Source organism: Osmerus mordax, chromosome 5 (assembly GCF_038355195.1).
Source record: "Osmerus mordax isolate fOsmMor3 chromosome 5, fOsmMor3.pri, whole genome shotgun sequence".
Taxonomy (NCBI): domain Eukaryota; kingdom Metazoa; phylum Chordata; class Actinopteri; order Osmeriformes; family Osmeridae; genus Osmerus; species Osmerus mordax.
Genome location: NC_090054.1, coordinates 5463050 through 5479434, shown reverse-complemented (window position 1 = coordinate 5479434; position 16385 = coordinate 5463050). Strand labels below are relative to the sequence as shown.

The following is a 16385-nucleotide window of genomic DNA, read 5'->3' as shown; positions in this document are numbered from 1 at the left end:
GAACTCCTGTGGCTTTACTATCTACTGGTTTGGGGAGAGATGCCACATCAAAGAACTGTGGGACACTTGGTATGGAGTCAAACTGTCACTGAGCAGTGCTGACCAATCACAGAGTTTGCTACATTGATGGATTGACCATCAGAAGAACCATTTGATCTAAAGTTTATATAAGGCAGGGTTTTATGGTTGTTCTTCATCACTCTTGAGAACGATCTGTGGCTAGCACCTCTTTCGTTATGACTGATCACAGAGTACTCTGTTAATTCTTAAATTGTACAAACTAAATACATTTATTGAAACTGCCATCTCTTGACTGTTCAAATCTACACAGTGCCAGTAGAATTTTTCCACAACACCTCCCTTCTATCTTTCCCCTTCATGTGTGATTGAAACTATTAGTTAAATACTAAACATGATTACTGACCTCAGTGTCTCCAATTTGCAGAGTGGATTCCCCAAAACAGCAGAGAGAAGCTTCATATCTGATTTCTTCAGGTCACTTTTGCTCAGATCCAGATCTCTCAGAAGGGAGGGGTTTGTCTTCAGAGCTGAAGCCAGAAAAGCACAGCCTTCCTCTGTGACCCCACAGCATGACAGCCTGCAACATTGATCATATAACATACTTGACTCATCTATGTATATACGTATACATAAGTAGAATATTTTAGTACATTATGTCAAGATGTTATCTTCCATGTTTCTGTCTGTGTGTTGAGGCAATAGCTCGTCACACGGCTCCCCTCCACTGCTGAGAAGGAAGAAGGACGTGTCTAATATTGGTGCTGAACATGAATCCTTCCACAAGTATCACTTGTGTTTTGTTCCAGTACAGAAGTCAAGTTCATGATTCAAGCCTTTCCAGCCTGAGCCAACATTCAGAAAAATTAAATTTGCTGCTAGAATATTATATTAATATGCATATTCATATTACATTTATTTTCTTGTTAAATCATACACCTGAACTGTTTATACCGCATTGAAGAGAAGTACTAGGGCTTTCTATGATAGAAATATACATATGATTATTTAAGGCTAATCATCCTTTATCAAGAAGATTTCACGCAGCAATTTTCCATCAGGACGAAAACCTCAACCAGTCCATCCACCACCTATTTTGCACAAGTAATTTTGCACTATGCTGCCCAATTCATATCATTTTGTATCTTATCTTGTACTTTATATTCTATATTTATATCTATTTTATATCTCATTGTTTAGCTCTTTAGTACATTGTTTATCTTATTTATACATTCAACGTTTTATTTTTATTTTTATTAAGATCCATATTTGTTTATTGTATGCACCTTCATGCCACAGTAAATTCTGTCTTTACTTACATGGCAATACAAATAAATTCTGATTCTGATTATAACCAAGGTATGCAGACTACCATCGAATAATTATCAATCTACTGCTCACTGATGACAGAAAGCAACTTTGAGCAACCAATTTGAGAATAAATTATAGTGTCTAAAATCAACTATACGTAGACATTGTGCTATTATAACTTTACTATTGTCTCATGTAGAACATAAATACATACCTCAGTGTCTCCAGTTTGCAGAGTGGGTTCCCCAGTCCAGCAGAGAGCAGCTTCATGCCGGCATCCTTCAGATCATTGTTACTTAGATCTAGTTGTCTCAGGAAGGAGGTTGACTTCAGCACTGAGCCCAGAGAAGCACAGCCTTCCTCTGTGATGTGACAGCCTGACAGCCTGTAGAAGATTATCATTAGGGAGGGATCACAAACACTTTTTATTGTTATCTCTACTCTTGATGCATGATTATGCTTTGCTTATGGTCTGCACCTCTTCTTCAACACCGACCACCTCTGGAAGAGTGGAACTCTCACTGAATTGCTCCTACCAAGCTTTCTTAAATGTTTTAACTATGAGTTTCCATGAGAGTTTAACATTTGACTCGAACACACTGACACAGTAGCCAGTAACCAATGTGAAAAATGAACCTGCCTGAGTAGCTGATTTTACTAAGCTGGATTGTACTTGTGAAATATCCCAAAAACGATCCTGTCTAATGTATACTGAGACATCATGTGGTCTTCCTGAGGTATTTCTAAATCATATAATGTGAAATGTAGGCCATCAGTGAATCTTTTGTTCTAGACTGTCTAGTGTCTTTCTGAACCAATCAGATCATAATTCCCTTGGTACTAGGATCAATACTAGGTTTAGTATCTATTATAAGTGCTATAGATGAGATCTATGGCACTGTTGTACGGACATGATCAAACTATCAATGAATATATGACACTGTTCAGGAATGGTTAGCTTGATTGTGTTATTGTGACATGAAACTTGAAGATTAATTCACCAGTGAGATACAATAACACAATACATGCTTTGGTATGTTTTGGAATGGTTCAAACAAAGTAGTGACCACATACACACTACTCCACATGATACTGGTTCAGACAGTAGTGACCACATACACACTACTCCTCATGATACTGGTTCAGACAGTAGTGACCACACACACACTACTCCTCATGATACTGGTTCAGACAGTAGTGACCACACACACACTACTCCTCATGATACTGGTTCAGACAGTAGTGACCACATACACACTACTCCTCATGATACTGGTTCAGACAGTAGTGACCACATACACACTACTCCTCATGATACTGGTTCAGACAGTAGTGACCACATACACACTACTCCTCATGATACTGGTTCAGACACAGTAGTGACCACATACACACTACTCCTCATGATACTGGTTCAGACAGTAGTGACCACATACACACTACTCCTCATGAAACTGGTTCAGACAGTAGTGACCACACACACACTACTCCTCAGTCATCCAGTCTGGATGTGCTCACAGATGCTGTGACAGAAGTCAAACATCAGCTGTATACCAACATGCACCAGGGTGAGTTCTAACATCGACAAACCCAGGCTCATTTCATGGAGCACTTGGCTGACAAGATGTTCTTCAGCTGTTTGTTCATCTACGTTTGTTGAAAGCATGCAATAAATGAACATCTGTGCACACAATATGATTCTTAAATGACAGTAGTAAAAAATTGTATTGATACAATATAACCAGTAAAAATACTGGTATAAATTCAATCTGAGGGACTTTAAACAATCCCCAACTGACAGTCAATATGTTTTATGTTTGAAATCTCACTTGGTATGGGGTGAGTTATAACAACGACTAACCCTGGTTCACGGCTAAACTCAGAAGGCTGAGGTTGGACGAGGAGGAAGCGTCCAGGAGTAGGGACAGATCTAGGTTCAAGAAGTCAAAGACCAGGTTTAGCAAGGTGGTGAGAGAGGCTAAACGACTGTACTCTGAGAGACCACAACACCTACCCCTGCTAAGCAGCTGGGCCAGACTCTGTCTCTCCAGACACCCTGAAGCACTGTGCTAAAAACACGTCTCTGACTCTCAGTCTAGCAAGAGAATTCATAAATCCAAAAGACAGCAGAATTAACATAGACACTTAGAAGAATGTGTATTATTTGATTACCTCACCACCCAGAGAAGGCAGAATGTAACTGTAACTGCTACTTTTAAATGGTTTACTATTCTCCTGATTCAATGTGTTAATTTACTGTCACTTATTATTCTCAGACCATATTAATAAAAGAGATATATGCCCACTTTCCCAGACATGGATTAAGCCTAGTCCAAAAGTAAGTAGGTCGAATAAAAAGAAGATCTCCATTGAAAATTGTTTTTAGTATAGGACTACGCTTAATCCATGTCTGGGAAACTGGGCCAAGTTCAAAATCTCATTTCATGGAGCACTTGGCTGACCAGATGTTCTTCAACTGTTTGGTCACCTAAGTTTGTTGAAAGCATGCAATACATGAACATCTGTGCTCAAAATATCTGTGCTCAAAATATGATTCTTAAATACTGTAAGTCGCTCTGGATAAGAGCGTCTGCTAAAAAAATGACTAAATGTTACATGCATAACAAATACACACTACTCCTCATGATACTGGTTCAGACCGTAGTGACCACATACACACTACTCCTCATGATACTGGTTCAGACAGTAGTGACCACATACACACTACTCCTCATGATACTGGTTCAGACAGTAGTGACCACATACACACTACTCCTCATGATACTGGTTCAGACAGTAGTGACCACATACACACTACTCCTCATGATACTGGTTCAGACAGTAGTGACCACATACACACTACTCCTCATGATACTGGTTCAGACAGTAGTGACCACACACACACTACTCCTCATGATACTGGTTCAGACAGTAGTGACCACACACACACTACTCCTCATGGAATTATTGAACTCTATTATGGGACTAGTCTCTGGTGAGGATGAGTCCACCTACAGGTGGGAAGTTGACCATCTGATGAACTGGTGCAGCCTGAACTACTTGGAGCTCAACCCTCTGAAGACAGTGGAGTTGGTTGTGTATTTCAGAAAGAGCCTGGTCCCACTCAGCCCCATCACCCTGTGTGACTCCTCCACCCTAACTCTACTGTAGAGTCCTTCAGTCCTTTCCTGGGCTCTATCATTCTCAGGACCTCAAGTGAGAGCTGAACATCATCTCCCTCACCAAGAAAGCTCAACAGAGGATGTACTTCCTGCGGCAGCTGAAGAAGTTCAACCTGCTAAAGACAAGGGTGTTGCACTTCTACACAGCCATCATTAAGTCTATTTTCACCTCCTCCATCACCATCTGGTACGCTGCTGTCACTGCCAATGTTAAAGGCAGACTGCTGCGTATCATCCACATTTTCGAACTGACGATTCTGCAATTGACTGTTAGGGTTTTTGAGACAAATATTCCTCAGGTTGCTGTGCAGAGTCCATAGTCCTACGCACAGCTTCTTTTTCCTGACGCTACCTAACATGGCCTGAGGCATCTTTGGCTCGTATCTTACTGCAGTATTTTTGTAGTACTGTTAATTTTTGTATTTGCTGGAATTAAGACTGTATTTACTGTAAATAATTTTGTATTTTTGTACATTATTTTTGTATTTGTCTTTATAATTTTACTCTATTGTTACACACCAAACCAACAACCTCGTATGTGTTAACTTACCACAGATGTGACCTCTGCCCTGTATCCAGGACAACGCCATATTATTGATTAGGCTGAAAGAAGTCTTTGATGTGCAGTGAGCCAATGTCTGAAGGGCCATGGGGCAGCTGTGTGTCTGTCTTGTGATTGTGGGACGGACCAATGACTCTTGAGAACGATGTATTATAAAATGCTGTGTTGTCTGAAGTTCTTTGGGGCTCAGTGTGCATCAAGTGCTGATGTACTGGATACTCCAGTTCTGTCTAGGAAACTAGATGGAGCTGTCTAGTGAACTGTCTTTGGGTACTTTAATTTCTAAGGCAGCTTATGCTGCAAAACTAACCTGGTACAAATAAATAATAATGAATTATACACACAGGTAGCATATCACAGTTGTAACATATTACTGCAAGTAATATTATTCAACCCCACATTTGCCTGCATCAGCAAATCAAGACAAAAACATATTCATTAGGTAATTGAGAGAATGGGAAACAGAATGGGAAAATAAATTATAATAAATAAATAAATAAATTAGACAGTAGTGCTGCCAGGTTATGACCCCATACAGCTTGTGATGTGTGATTGAAACTATTAGTTCAAGACTAAACATGATTACAGACCTCAGTGTCTCCAATTTGCAGAGTGGATTCACCAAAACAGCAGAGAGAAGCTTCACATCCGAATCCCTCAGGGCACTGTTGCTTAGATCCAGATCTCTCAGAAGGGAGGGGTTTGTCTTCAGAGCTGAAGCCAGAGAAGCACAGCCTTCCTCTGTGAGGTGAAGGGCTGGCAACCTGTAGAAGGATCATTACAGGATTACAAACAACCTGAAACAGGTCTTGTGACAGACTGGATCCCTCAGCACCTGCTCACACAGCGCACACCTGGACTGGTCCTCTGCCAGGACAGCTCTGCTCCTCTTACTGCAGAGACATGATCCCATATGAACACCAGTCTCTCACACACACAGACACACAGCACACACACACCGCACACCTGGACTGGTTTAACTGAAGGCTTCCACTAGGAGGAGACGTCTGTGTTCTAAGCTCACATTCAGGTTAGATGAACTTGTTAAAGCTGGTGTTTGTGTCTACAGGAGAGTATCTCTCCAGGAGCAGGGTTGGAGTGTAAACCTACAGGATGGTATCTCTCAATAGCAGGGTTGGAATATAAACCGACAGGAGGGTATCTCTCCAGGAGCAGGGTTGGAGTGTAAACCTACAGGACGGTATCTCTCAATAGCAGGGTTGGAGTGTAAACTTACAGGAGGGTATCTCTCCAGGAGCAGGGTTGGAGTGTAAACCTACAGGACGGTATCTCTCAATAGCAGGGTTGGAGTGTAAACTTACAGGAGGGTATCTCTCCAGGAGCAGGGTTGGAGTGTAAACCTACAGGACGGTATCTCTCAATAGCAGGGTTGGAGTGTAAACTTACAGGATGGTATCTCTCCAGGAGCAGGGTTGTGACACATATATGTAAAGCAACATTGTTTTGGTGATGTGGGCCTCACACACACACACAGTTATGACCCTGGTCCAGTTATGACCCTGCCCCAGTCACATCCAGGCAGGGCCGGTCCTTCCTATAGGCGACATAGGCAGCCGCCTAGGGCGGCATGAAGAGGGGGGCGGCATTTTCCGAAGTACATCCATTAATTAACCCTCCCGCACTAACAACAACGGGCGCCAACCGCGCCACGTGTTGTGGCTGGGGGGGCGGCACCCCCGGGCGGGGGGGGGGGGCTCGTGATAAATCTTGCCTAGGGAGCCAAATGTGCTAGGACCGGTACTGCATCCAGGGTTCAGTGCTTGGTCACCTCCCTCCTCAAACTTCAATAAGTCCAGAACTCTGGTGCCCATATGCTCACCTCCACCCACCGCCAAGATCACATCACCCCTGTCCTTCACAACCTCCACTGGCTCCAGGTTGAATACAGGATTCACTTTCAAATACTACTATACCTATAAAGTCCTAAACAACCTGGCACCTCCCTACCTCTCCAACCTCCTCCACAACCACTCTCAAGCCCTGTCTAGGAAACTAGATGGAGCTGTCTTAATGATTAATCATTATAATGGGGAGTCAGGTGGCTGAGCGGTTAGGAATCAGGCTAGTAATCAGAAGGTTGCTGGTTCGATCCCCGGCTCTGCCAAATGACGTTGTGTCCTTGGGCAAGGCACTTCATCATACTTGCCTCGGGGGGGAATGTCTCTGTATTACTGTAAGTCGCTCTGGATAAGAGCGTCTACTAAATGTAAATAATGATTTTTGTTTAGTCATTTAAAAAAACTCTTAATTCATCAAAGGAACAATGTCTCTCCCTCAAAAATTTCCATCACATCCTCATGGTTGTAGCTCATTCCTGGCATGCAGTTTCAATGTAACCAAAAAGCAACCACATAATGTAAATCATACATGCAAATGTGATTGAATGTGTAACTATTAGTTGTCCCTTGAACATGATTACAGACCTCAGTGTCTCCAGTTTACAGAGTGGATCCTCCAGTACAGCAGAGAGCAGCTTCATGCCTGAATCCTTCAGGTCACTGTTGCTCAGGTCCAGATCTCTCAGAAGAGAGGGGTTTGTCTTCAGAGCTGAAGCCAGAGAAGCACAGCCTTCCTCTGTGAGGTGAAGGGCTGGCAACCTGTAGAAGGATCATTACAGGATTACAAACAACCTGAAACCGGTCTTGTGGTCACTATGGAACTTGAGCAATTTATAACAACTTCAGGCAATATCTTTAGAATTAGAAATAATAAGGCATGTTTATTACATTCAGACTAATGTTGTTTAAACTGTTGCCATTTGCTGAACATTGGAGATGTCTGAACATGAGCTTCCCATCCCATTGTGAGGCCAGTCACAATAACAACAGCACACTGCTTCCTCTAGTGGCTAAAATGAATAATGACGGCTGTATAAACAAGTACTTTATTCATCCAGAGTCTGTAGAGTTCATCATCTTATGAACATACAAACTTATTAGAATATTAGAAAGTAAGTCACCTAATCTCTTTATAGTAAATGTGAAGTTTATTCATTCTTAATCAAATAATTTAAACATAATAAATGAATGAATACAGACCACAGAATCTCCAGTTTGCAGTTTGGATTCTCCAGTGCAGCAGAGAGCAGCTTCACTTTTCGATCCTGCAGGCCTGAGTCCCTCAGGTCCAGCTCTCTCAGGTGGGAGGGGTTAGAGGTGAGGGCTGAGGACACCACTTCCCATGATGCATCAGTGAGTTTGCATCTGGAGAGTCTGTTGTTACATAATAACCATGAAACAACTGGATGTGCTTCACAAAGACATGTTTAACATATGAAATGTGTGTAAAGTGTGTGTATGTGTGCATTTAACTGAATGTGTATAGTCGACATGTAAATGGAATGTTTACATCACTACTTACACAGCTTTTCTGCAGATCTTCACAGCTGGGAGCAATCTCCTGCGCCCCTCCTCGGATGTCTTGTATTTCTGCGGGTCAAACTCATCCAGAACCTCCTCTGACATCAGCAGCATGTAGGCCAGTGCTGAGCAGTGGGCCAGAGACAGGGACTTGGATGACTTCTTCTTCAAGTATGCTTGGATCTCCTGCTGTGCTGAATGGTCTTTCATCTCCATCAAGCAGTGGAAGAGATTGATGCACCTCTCTGGGGAGATGTTCTTCTTCTGCATCACCTTGAGGGATCTGATTGTCTTCTTCAGGCTCTCTGGACTCCTCTGGGTCTGAGCCAGCAGGCCTCCTAACAGCTTCTGATTGGACTCCAGTGAGAGGCCATGGAGGAAGCGGACGAAGAGATCAAGGTGTCCATTCTTACTCTGCAAAGCTTTGTCTACTGCCCCCTTCAGCAGCTCTTCCAAAGATAGATTCTCAGGTCCAGCTTTAGTCTTCCTTCGTAGGAACGGCCTCAGTGCTTCCATGTTGTTGGTTGCGTAACAATGCAACGTGTAGACTGCCGAGAGAAACTCCTGAATGCTCAGGTGCACAAAGCAGTAGACCATCCTCTGAAAAAGCACCGCCTCTTCTTTGAAGATGGCCGTGCACACTCCAGAGTACACCGATGCCTCTTGGACATGGAGGCCGCACTCTTCCAGGTCTTCCTGGTAGAACAGCAGGTTGCCTTTCTCCAGATGTTCAAACGCCAGCTTCCCCAGCTTCAGGAGAACGTCCTGGTCGGACCTCAAGAGCTCCTCTTCATCTGTCCCGTTTCCTTCTTGATACTTCTGGTTCTTCATCTTGGTCTGAATGAGCAGGAAGTGTGTATACATCTCAGTCAGGGTCTGGGGCATCTCTCCTGTGCTATCTGCTCTCAGCATGTGCTCCAGGACTGTCACACACATGCTCGAGAAGACTGGAATGTGGCACATGATGTAGACAGTCCTTGATGCCTTGATGTGTGAGATGATTCTCCTGGCCAGGGTCTCATCACTGCATCTCTTCATGATGTACTCCTCCTTCTGAGCATCATTGAACCCTCGTACCTCTGTCACCAGGTCAACACACTCAGAAGGGATCTTATTGGCTGCTGCAGGTCGAGTGGTGATCCAAATGAGAGCAGAGGGAAGCAGGTTTCCTTTGATCAGGTTGGTCAGCAGTACATCCACTGAGGTGGACTCTGTGACATCACACCAGCTCTGGTTTCTTCTGAAGTCTAGAGGGAGTCGGCTCTCATCCAGACCATCAAAGATGAACATGGCTTTAGAGACAGCAAGGATCTCTCCATCCTCCATGTGAAGTTCTGGGTGGAAATCTATCAGCAGTTGAAGGAGACTGTACCGCACATCTTTGATCAGATTCAGCTCCCGGAAGGGAAGCACAAACATCACATCCACCTCATGATTTGCCTTCCCTTCAGCCCAGTCAAGGATGACCTTCTGCGCAGAGACGGTTTTTCCAATGCCAGCGATGCCCTTCGTCAGCACCGTCCTGACGAGTCTCTCTTGGCCAGCTAGGAGCTGGAAGATGTCATTGCAGTGGATGGGTGTGTCGTGTGTGATTTGGACCCTGGATGCCGTCTCAAGCTGCCAGACCTCATGTTCATTATTAACCCCTTCACTGTCTCCCTCAGTGATGTAGAGCTCAGTGTAGATACTGGTGAGGAGAATGGCATTCCCTGTTGCCATGATGCCTTCAGCCACATGTTCAAACCTCCTCTTCATAGTGGCTTTATGAGTCCCTAACACTCTCTGAAGTCCACTCACAACTATGGAAGAACAAGAAGTTCATTATCTTTACATTAATACCAACAGTCATGACAAAGTACTGAAATGAGCAGAGAAAGATGGAAACCATGTTGGGTAAAGATGAAGTGAAGCTCGTACTGGTGTCAGTGTTTCTCTGAATGTGCTGTTGTCCAGGTGGCAGCAGTCCAGGTTGTGTTCTGGGTCTCTTTCCACACTGGGGGCAGGTTTGGTCTGCTGATGGACCAGGCTGCTGCCAGGATGAAGAGATGCAGGCTCTGCAGACCCTGTGTCCACAGGGGGGGGAGACTGGATCCCTCAGCACCTGCTCACACAGCGCACACCTGGACTGGTCCTCTGCCAGGACAGCTCTGCTCCTCTTACTGCAGAGACATGATCCCATATGAACACCAGTCTCTCACACACACACAGACACACAGCACACACACACCGCACACCTGGACTGGTTTAACTGAAGGCTTCCACTAGGAGGAGACGTCTGTGTTCTAAGCTCACATCCAGGTTAGCTGAACTTGTTAGAGCTGGTGTTTGTGTCTACAGGAGAGTATCTCTCCAGGAGCAGGGTTGGAGTGTAAACCTACAGGATGGTCTCTCTCAATAGCAGGGTTGGAATATAAACCTACAGGAGGGTATCTCTCCAGGAGCAGGGTTGTGACAAATATATGTTAAGTAACATTGTTTTGGTGATGTGGGCCTCACATGCACAGACAGATGTGTGCTCCAGTCATGACCCTGCTCCAGTTATGACCCTGCTCCAGTTATGACCCTGCTCCAGTTATGACCCTGCCCCAGTTATGACCCTGCCCCAGTTAGGACCCTGCTCAAGTTATGACCCTGCTCTAGTCTAACCCTAACCCTAGTTCTGCCACCAGAATTAAGAGTTTACTACAAGAGTCTTCCCAATCACACCTCCTAGCCCACAGTACCTGGGGAACGGTCTCTGGCTTGTTGTTTGTTGAGATTTTGACCGTTGTAAAGATTGAATAAACGTTCTGAACTCTGCTGAGATTCCTGACCAGTTTTTGTACTTGGAATTTGGAGAAAACTTGAATTCAAATACACAACAGCAGGTTGTGCTCTGACATGAATACAAAATGCTGCATTGATTCATATGGGCCCAAATACATTTAAACACTATCAGTATAATCACAAATAAAATATAAGTCAAATATATTATAATTTAGGAATGCTGAGTCCCAGTAGAGACAGCTTCTACACAACATGTCACCTTCATCACATAACATTGAACACCAGCAGAGGTCAGTACATACCCTTCCTCATTAGAAGGTCCTCCTCCATCACTGAACATGATAGGTCGATCCATAGACTTGTCACTCTTCATGGACACACAGCTGGGTACAGGTGAGGCTGGTCTCTGCTGGCTCATCCTGTCAAACACAACAACGTGTCTTACAAACATAAATCACTAAAGTAGACACCACAGACACAGCCATCATTTTAACAAACATTTGTTGCTACAATCATTCATTAGTAGGGTCAGAATCAGGCTTGAATGTTGCTGTTCAATAGGAATGAGAGTCAGACAGGCAGGTTTCCAGACCTGTTGTTACTCTGTATCTCTCAGTGTGAACCTTTACCACATGGTCTGTATGTCAGCCAGGCTGGCAGTCTGCAGCTCTAACCCTGTGTTTTAGTAGGGATGTGATGAGGGATACTTTAGTATCTACAGTCAGCAGCTCTAACCCTGTGTTTTAGTAGGGATGTGATGAAGGATACTTTAGTATCTACAGTAGGCAGCTGTAACCCTGTGTTTTAGTAGGGATGTGATGAGGGATACTTTAGTATCTACAGTCAGCAGCTCTAACCCTGTGTTTTAGTAGGGATGTGATGAGGGATACTTTAGTATCTACAGTCAGCAGCTCTAACCCTGTGTTTTAGTAGGGATGTGATGAGGGATACTTTAGTATCTACAGTCAGCAGCTCTAACCCTGTGTTTTAGTAGGGATGTGATGAGGGATACTTTAGTATCTACAGTCAGCAGCTCTAACCCTGTGTTTTAGTAGAGATGTGATGAGGGATACTTTAGTATCTACAGTCAGCATCTCTAACCCTGTGTTTTAGTAGGGATGTTCCTTAGGCTTTCACTTCTAAAAGCTTTTAAATAATAAATATTTCTTTGTTTGTTAATACATTTGTATTGGAGAGACATAAAAATTGTTTTTACAATTGATTCTCAGAATTTCAACCAGACACTGAAGAATGACATCAGGGTCCACCTCACACAGGGCTGCATGTTTGCTAGCAGCCTGCTTTAGACACTGCAGCACTCCTCCACCCAGGAGTTTAAGACCTTCTGGTCTCAAGCAGTCTAAGTGGGCTGAGCCCCGCCCGGTCTGTGCTCATACCAGGCCTGGTACCTGCAGGGCTTTGACTCTCATGCTGTCTGTGTGTGCATGGAGGTTATGACTAGGGTGACCATACACCTGTGTATGTGTGTGTGTGTGTGTTTGTGTGAATGTGTGTGTAGGGAGGTTATGTTTGTCAAACAGTCACTGATCTCTTTTTATTGCATGTAAAGCTATTATACAAAAACTCAGTATTGACATTATATGTAAAGTATTTTAAAAAGGAGAAGTTATAACTACCAGGCTGCATTTCCCGATAACAATGGATCGTAGCAACGATCGAGCAAAATAATGAAACCATCGATATTTCTTACGTGCGTTTCCCAAACATGCTCGTAAGGAGTAGGCTAATCTATGCGCTTTCAAGAGCTACGAATTTTCAAGAGACACTTAAGCTACGGTGTCTTTGGGAACGCCCGTAAAACTAAGATTCGTCGTACGATGGATTCTACGATCAATTTAGGCCTACGACGCTTTCGGGAAACGCAGCCCTGGTTAGTTTAGGACTGGTTTAACTGAAGGCTTCCACTAGGAGGAGACGTCTGTGTTCTAAACTCACATTCAGGTTAGCTGAACTAGTTAGAGCTGCTGTTTGTGTCTACAGGAGAGTATCTCTCCAGGAGCAGGGTTGTGACAAATATATGTAAAGCAACATTGTTTTGGTGATGTAGGATTCACAAAAACACAGATGTGTGCTCCAGTTATGACCCTGCTCCAGTTATGACCCTGCTCTAGTCTAACCCTAAACTTTGTTCTGCCACCAGAGTCAAGAGTTTACTCCTCCCCTCTACCAACAACTGTACTACAAGACTGTCTTCACAATCACACCTCCTAGCCCACACTACCTGAGGAACGGTCTCTGGCTTGTTGTTTGTTGAGATTTTGACTTTTGTGAAGACTGAATAAACTTTTCAAACTCTGCTGAGATTCCTGACCAGTTTTTGTACTTGGAATTTGGAGAAAACCTGAACTCTTTCTCTTTGGCTCTCGACGAAGGCGGTCGCATTTTTCTCTCCTCCCCTCCCTGACCTTCCCTGCTTGGCTGTGTCTTGTGTCTTGTCTTGTCTCAAGATACTCTCTCATCATCGCTCTCCGAAACTAGAAGCATCAAATTAATTAGCAGGTCTCTCAATGCTATTGACACCATCTTCTCGAAGAGAAGCTCGGGTTCGGGGGAACCCAACTGTCCGGACGGGATGTTCGCAGCTGGCTACACGATGGACGCGTGGGAGAATTGGCGTGTCGTGTGTCTAGCGGCGCTTTCCGTGGAGGACGTTGAAGACATCTTCATATTCGGAACCATGATTACAGGCTTTCTGCCGTTTGGAATAGGCGCTGGCTTTGTATATCAGAAAATTAAGGAAACGGCTGCAGCCATCAAAAGCCCCGTTAGGCTGCCCGATATGATTGATGCGGTGGGCAGAGTTGTTGGAGCTCAGACTGTGAACTAACGCAGCATTGATTACAACAGGGATAAGTTTGCGGCTCTGCAAAGGAAGATGGAGGACATGGAGACCTTCCTGAAGGGTGGCCGTGAAAATTGAGTTGCGGCTACTCGTCAAAACAACTACCCCAATCTTATCCACTTTCGGCCCCGTAACCAGCACAGGCCCTGGCCAAGGCCGTCGCTGGAAAACAACTCCCCTGGAGAGCGCTGAAGCGAGACTATCTTGCTCCTCCCTCCCCCCCCCCCCCCCCCCCCCCCCCCCCACCGACATCTGTGGCTTGGTCTCTGCCCGGGTCATGACCAAGGATGTCTCCTGGCCAACACAATCTGCATAGGGAGAATCGGACTGATTGTGGCCTAGGTCGAGGGCGCCAACCCAGACCTACTCACACATTAACTTTCACCAACTACAGATATCACCACCCCCCCACCCCCATCCAACGCCTTCGCCTGCTTGTTTCCCCAGGGTGGCTGGCGGGTCTGTGTCCAGTGCCTACCATGGCTGCAGGTCCAGATGCTGCTTGTCTACCCGCCCCCCACTCCCCATTGCAAGTCACGTGTTTTTGTAAATGTTGTTGTGCTTATGTGCTGAGGTTTTTGTCTGTTCCCACACTGTACTCCTCTAGGAGCATTGTCTGGGTGTTGCCTTTTTCTCTCCTCCTCTCTCCTCATGTTATGCTCGTCCTGTCTACCCCCTTGTCATGTTTGTGTATTAGAAACTGCAAGTGGCAGCTCGGATCTAAGATGGAGAGACCGCAGATAGAGTGCGGCTAGTTTGGTTTGTTAAACGTTTTAGATCAACACTTGTATTATTGTTTTTGTTGATTTTATGTAAAGCACTTTGAGCTGCAATTCTTGTATGAAAAGTGCTATATAAATAAAGTCTTACTTACTTACTTACTTACAACAGCAGGTTGTGCTCTGACATGAATAAGAAATGCTGCATTGATTCATATGGCCCCAAATACATTTAAACACTATCATTATAATCACAAATAAACTATAAGACAAATATATTATAATATAGGAATGCTGAGTCCCAGTAGAGACAGCTTCTTCACAACATGTCACCTTCATCACATAACATTGAACACCAGCAGAGGTCAGTACATACCCTTCCTCATTAGAAGGTCCTCCTCCATCACTGAACATGATACGTCGATCCATAGACTTTTTTTTTTTTTTCTTCATGGACACACAGCTGGGTACAGGTGAGGCTGGTCTCTGCTGGCTCATCCTGTCAAACACAACAACGTGTCTTACAAACATAAATCACTAAAGTAGACACCACAGACACAGCCATCATTTTAACAAACATTTGTTGCTACAATCATTCATTAGTAGGGTCAGAATCAGGCTTGAATGTTGCTGTTCAATAGGAATGAGAGCCAGACAGGCAGGTTTCCAGACCTGTTGTTACTCTGTATCTCTCAGTGTGAACCTTTACCACATGGTCTGTATGTCAGCCAGGCTGGCAGTCAGCAGCTCTAACCCTGTGTTTTAGTAGGGATGTGATGAGGGATACTTTAGTATCTACAGTCAGCAGCTCTAACCCTGTGTTTTAGTAGGGATGTGATGAAGGATACTTTAGTATCTACAGTCAGCAGCTCTAACCCTGTGTTTTAGTAGAGATGTGATGAGGGATACTTTAGTATCTACAGTCAGCATCTCTAACCCTGTGTTTTAGTAGGTATGTTCCTTAGGCTTTCACTTCTAAAAGCTTTTAAATAATAAATATTTCTTTGTTTGTTAATACATTTGTATTGGAGAGACATAAAAATTGTTTTTACAATTGATTCTCAGAATTTCAACCAGACACTGAAGAATGACATCAGGGTCCACCTCACACAGGGCTGCATGTTTGCTAGCAGCCTGCTTTAGACACTGCAGCACTCCTCCACCCAGGAGTTTAAGACCTTCTGGTCTCAAGCAGTCTAAGTGGGCTGAGCCCCGCCCGGTCTGTGCTCATACCAGGCCTGGTACCTGCAGGGCTTTGACTCTCATGCTGTCTGTGTGTGTGTGTGTGTGTGTCTGTATGTATGTGTGTGTGTGTGTGTGTGTGTGTGTGTGTGTGTGTGTGTGTGTGTGTGTGTGTGTGTGTGTGAGTGTGTGTGTGTGTATGGAGGTTATGACTAGGGTGACCATACATCTGTGTATGTGTGTGTGTTTGTGTGAATGTGTGTGTAGGGAGAGGGAGGTTATGTTTGTCAGTCACTGATCTCTTTTTATTGAATGAAAGGCAATTATACAAACATTGAGAAGTTGTAACTACTTAACACATTCAAAAGTGCATTTTGTCTGGGAAAGTCACAGTGTTGTACA

The 16385-nt window shown here is 44.1% G+C and overlaps 1 protein-coding gene across 8 annotated transcripts in view; it reads right to left on the bottom strand.

The window, feature by feature from the left end:
- LOC136942680 (NACHT, LRR and PYD domains-containing protein 12-like) overlaps positions 1–16385 on the bottom strand; it is a 235474-nt gene that overhangs the window by 110524 nt on the left and 108565 nt on the right. For 4 of the 8 annotated variants that reach the window (XM_067235633.1, XM_067235636.1, XM_067235635.1 and 1 more), the window contains 9 exons: positions 15178–15300; positions 11522–11638; positions 10371–10612; positions 8455–10252; positions 8133–8306; positions 7518–7691; positions 5664–5837; positions 1544–1714; positions 425–598 (listed from right to left, as the gene is read on the bottom strand). In XM_067235633.1, the coding sequence (XP_067091734.1) occupies positions 425–598; positions 1544–1714; positions 5664–5837; positions 7518–7691; positions 8133–8306; positions 8455–10252; positions 10371–10612; positions 11522–11638; positions 15178–15300 (3147 nt within the window). The remainder of the gene's footprint in view (positions 1–424; positions 599–1543; positions 1715–5663; positions 5838–7517; positions 7692–8132; positions 8307–8454; positions 10253–10370; positions 10613–11521; positions 11639–15177; positions 15301–16385) is intronic. The other 4 variants (XM_067235630.1, XM_067235632.1, XM_067235631.1 and 1 more) reach the window with 2 other exon arrangements.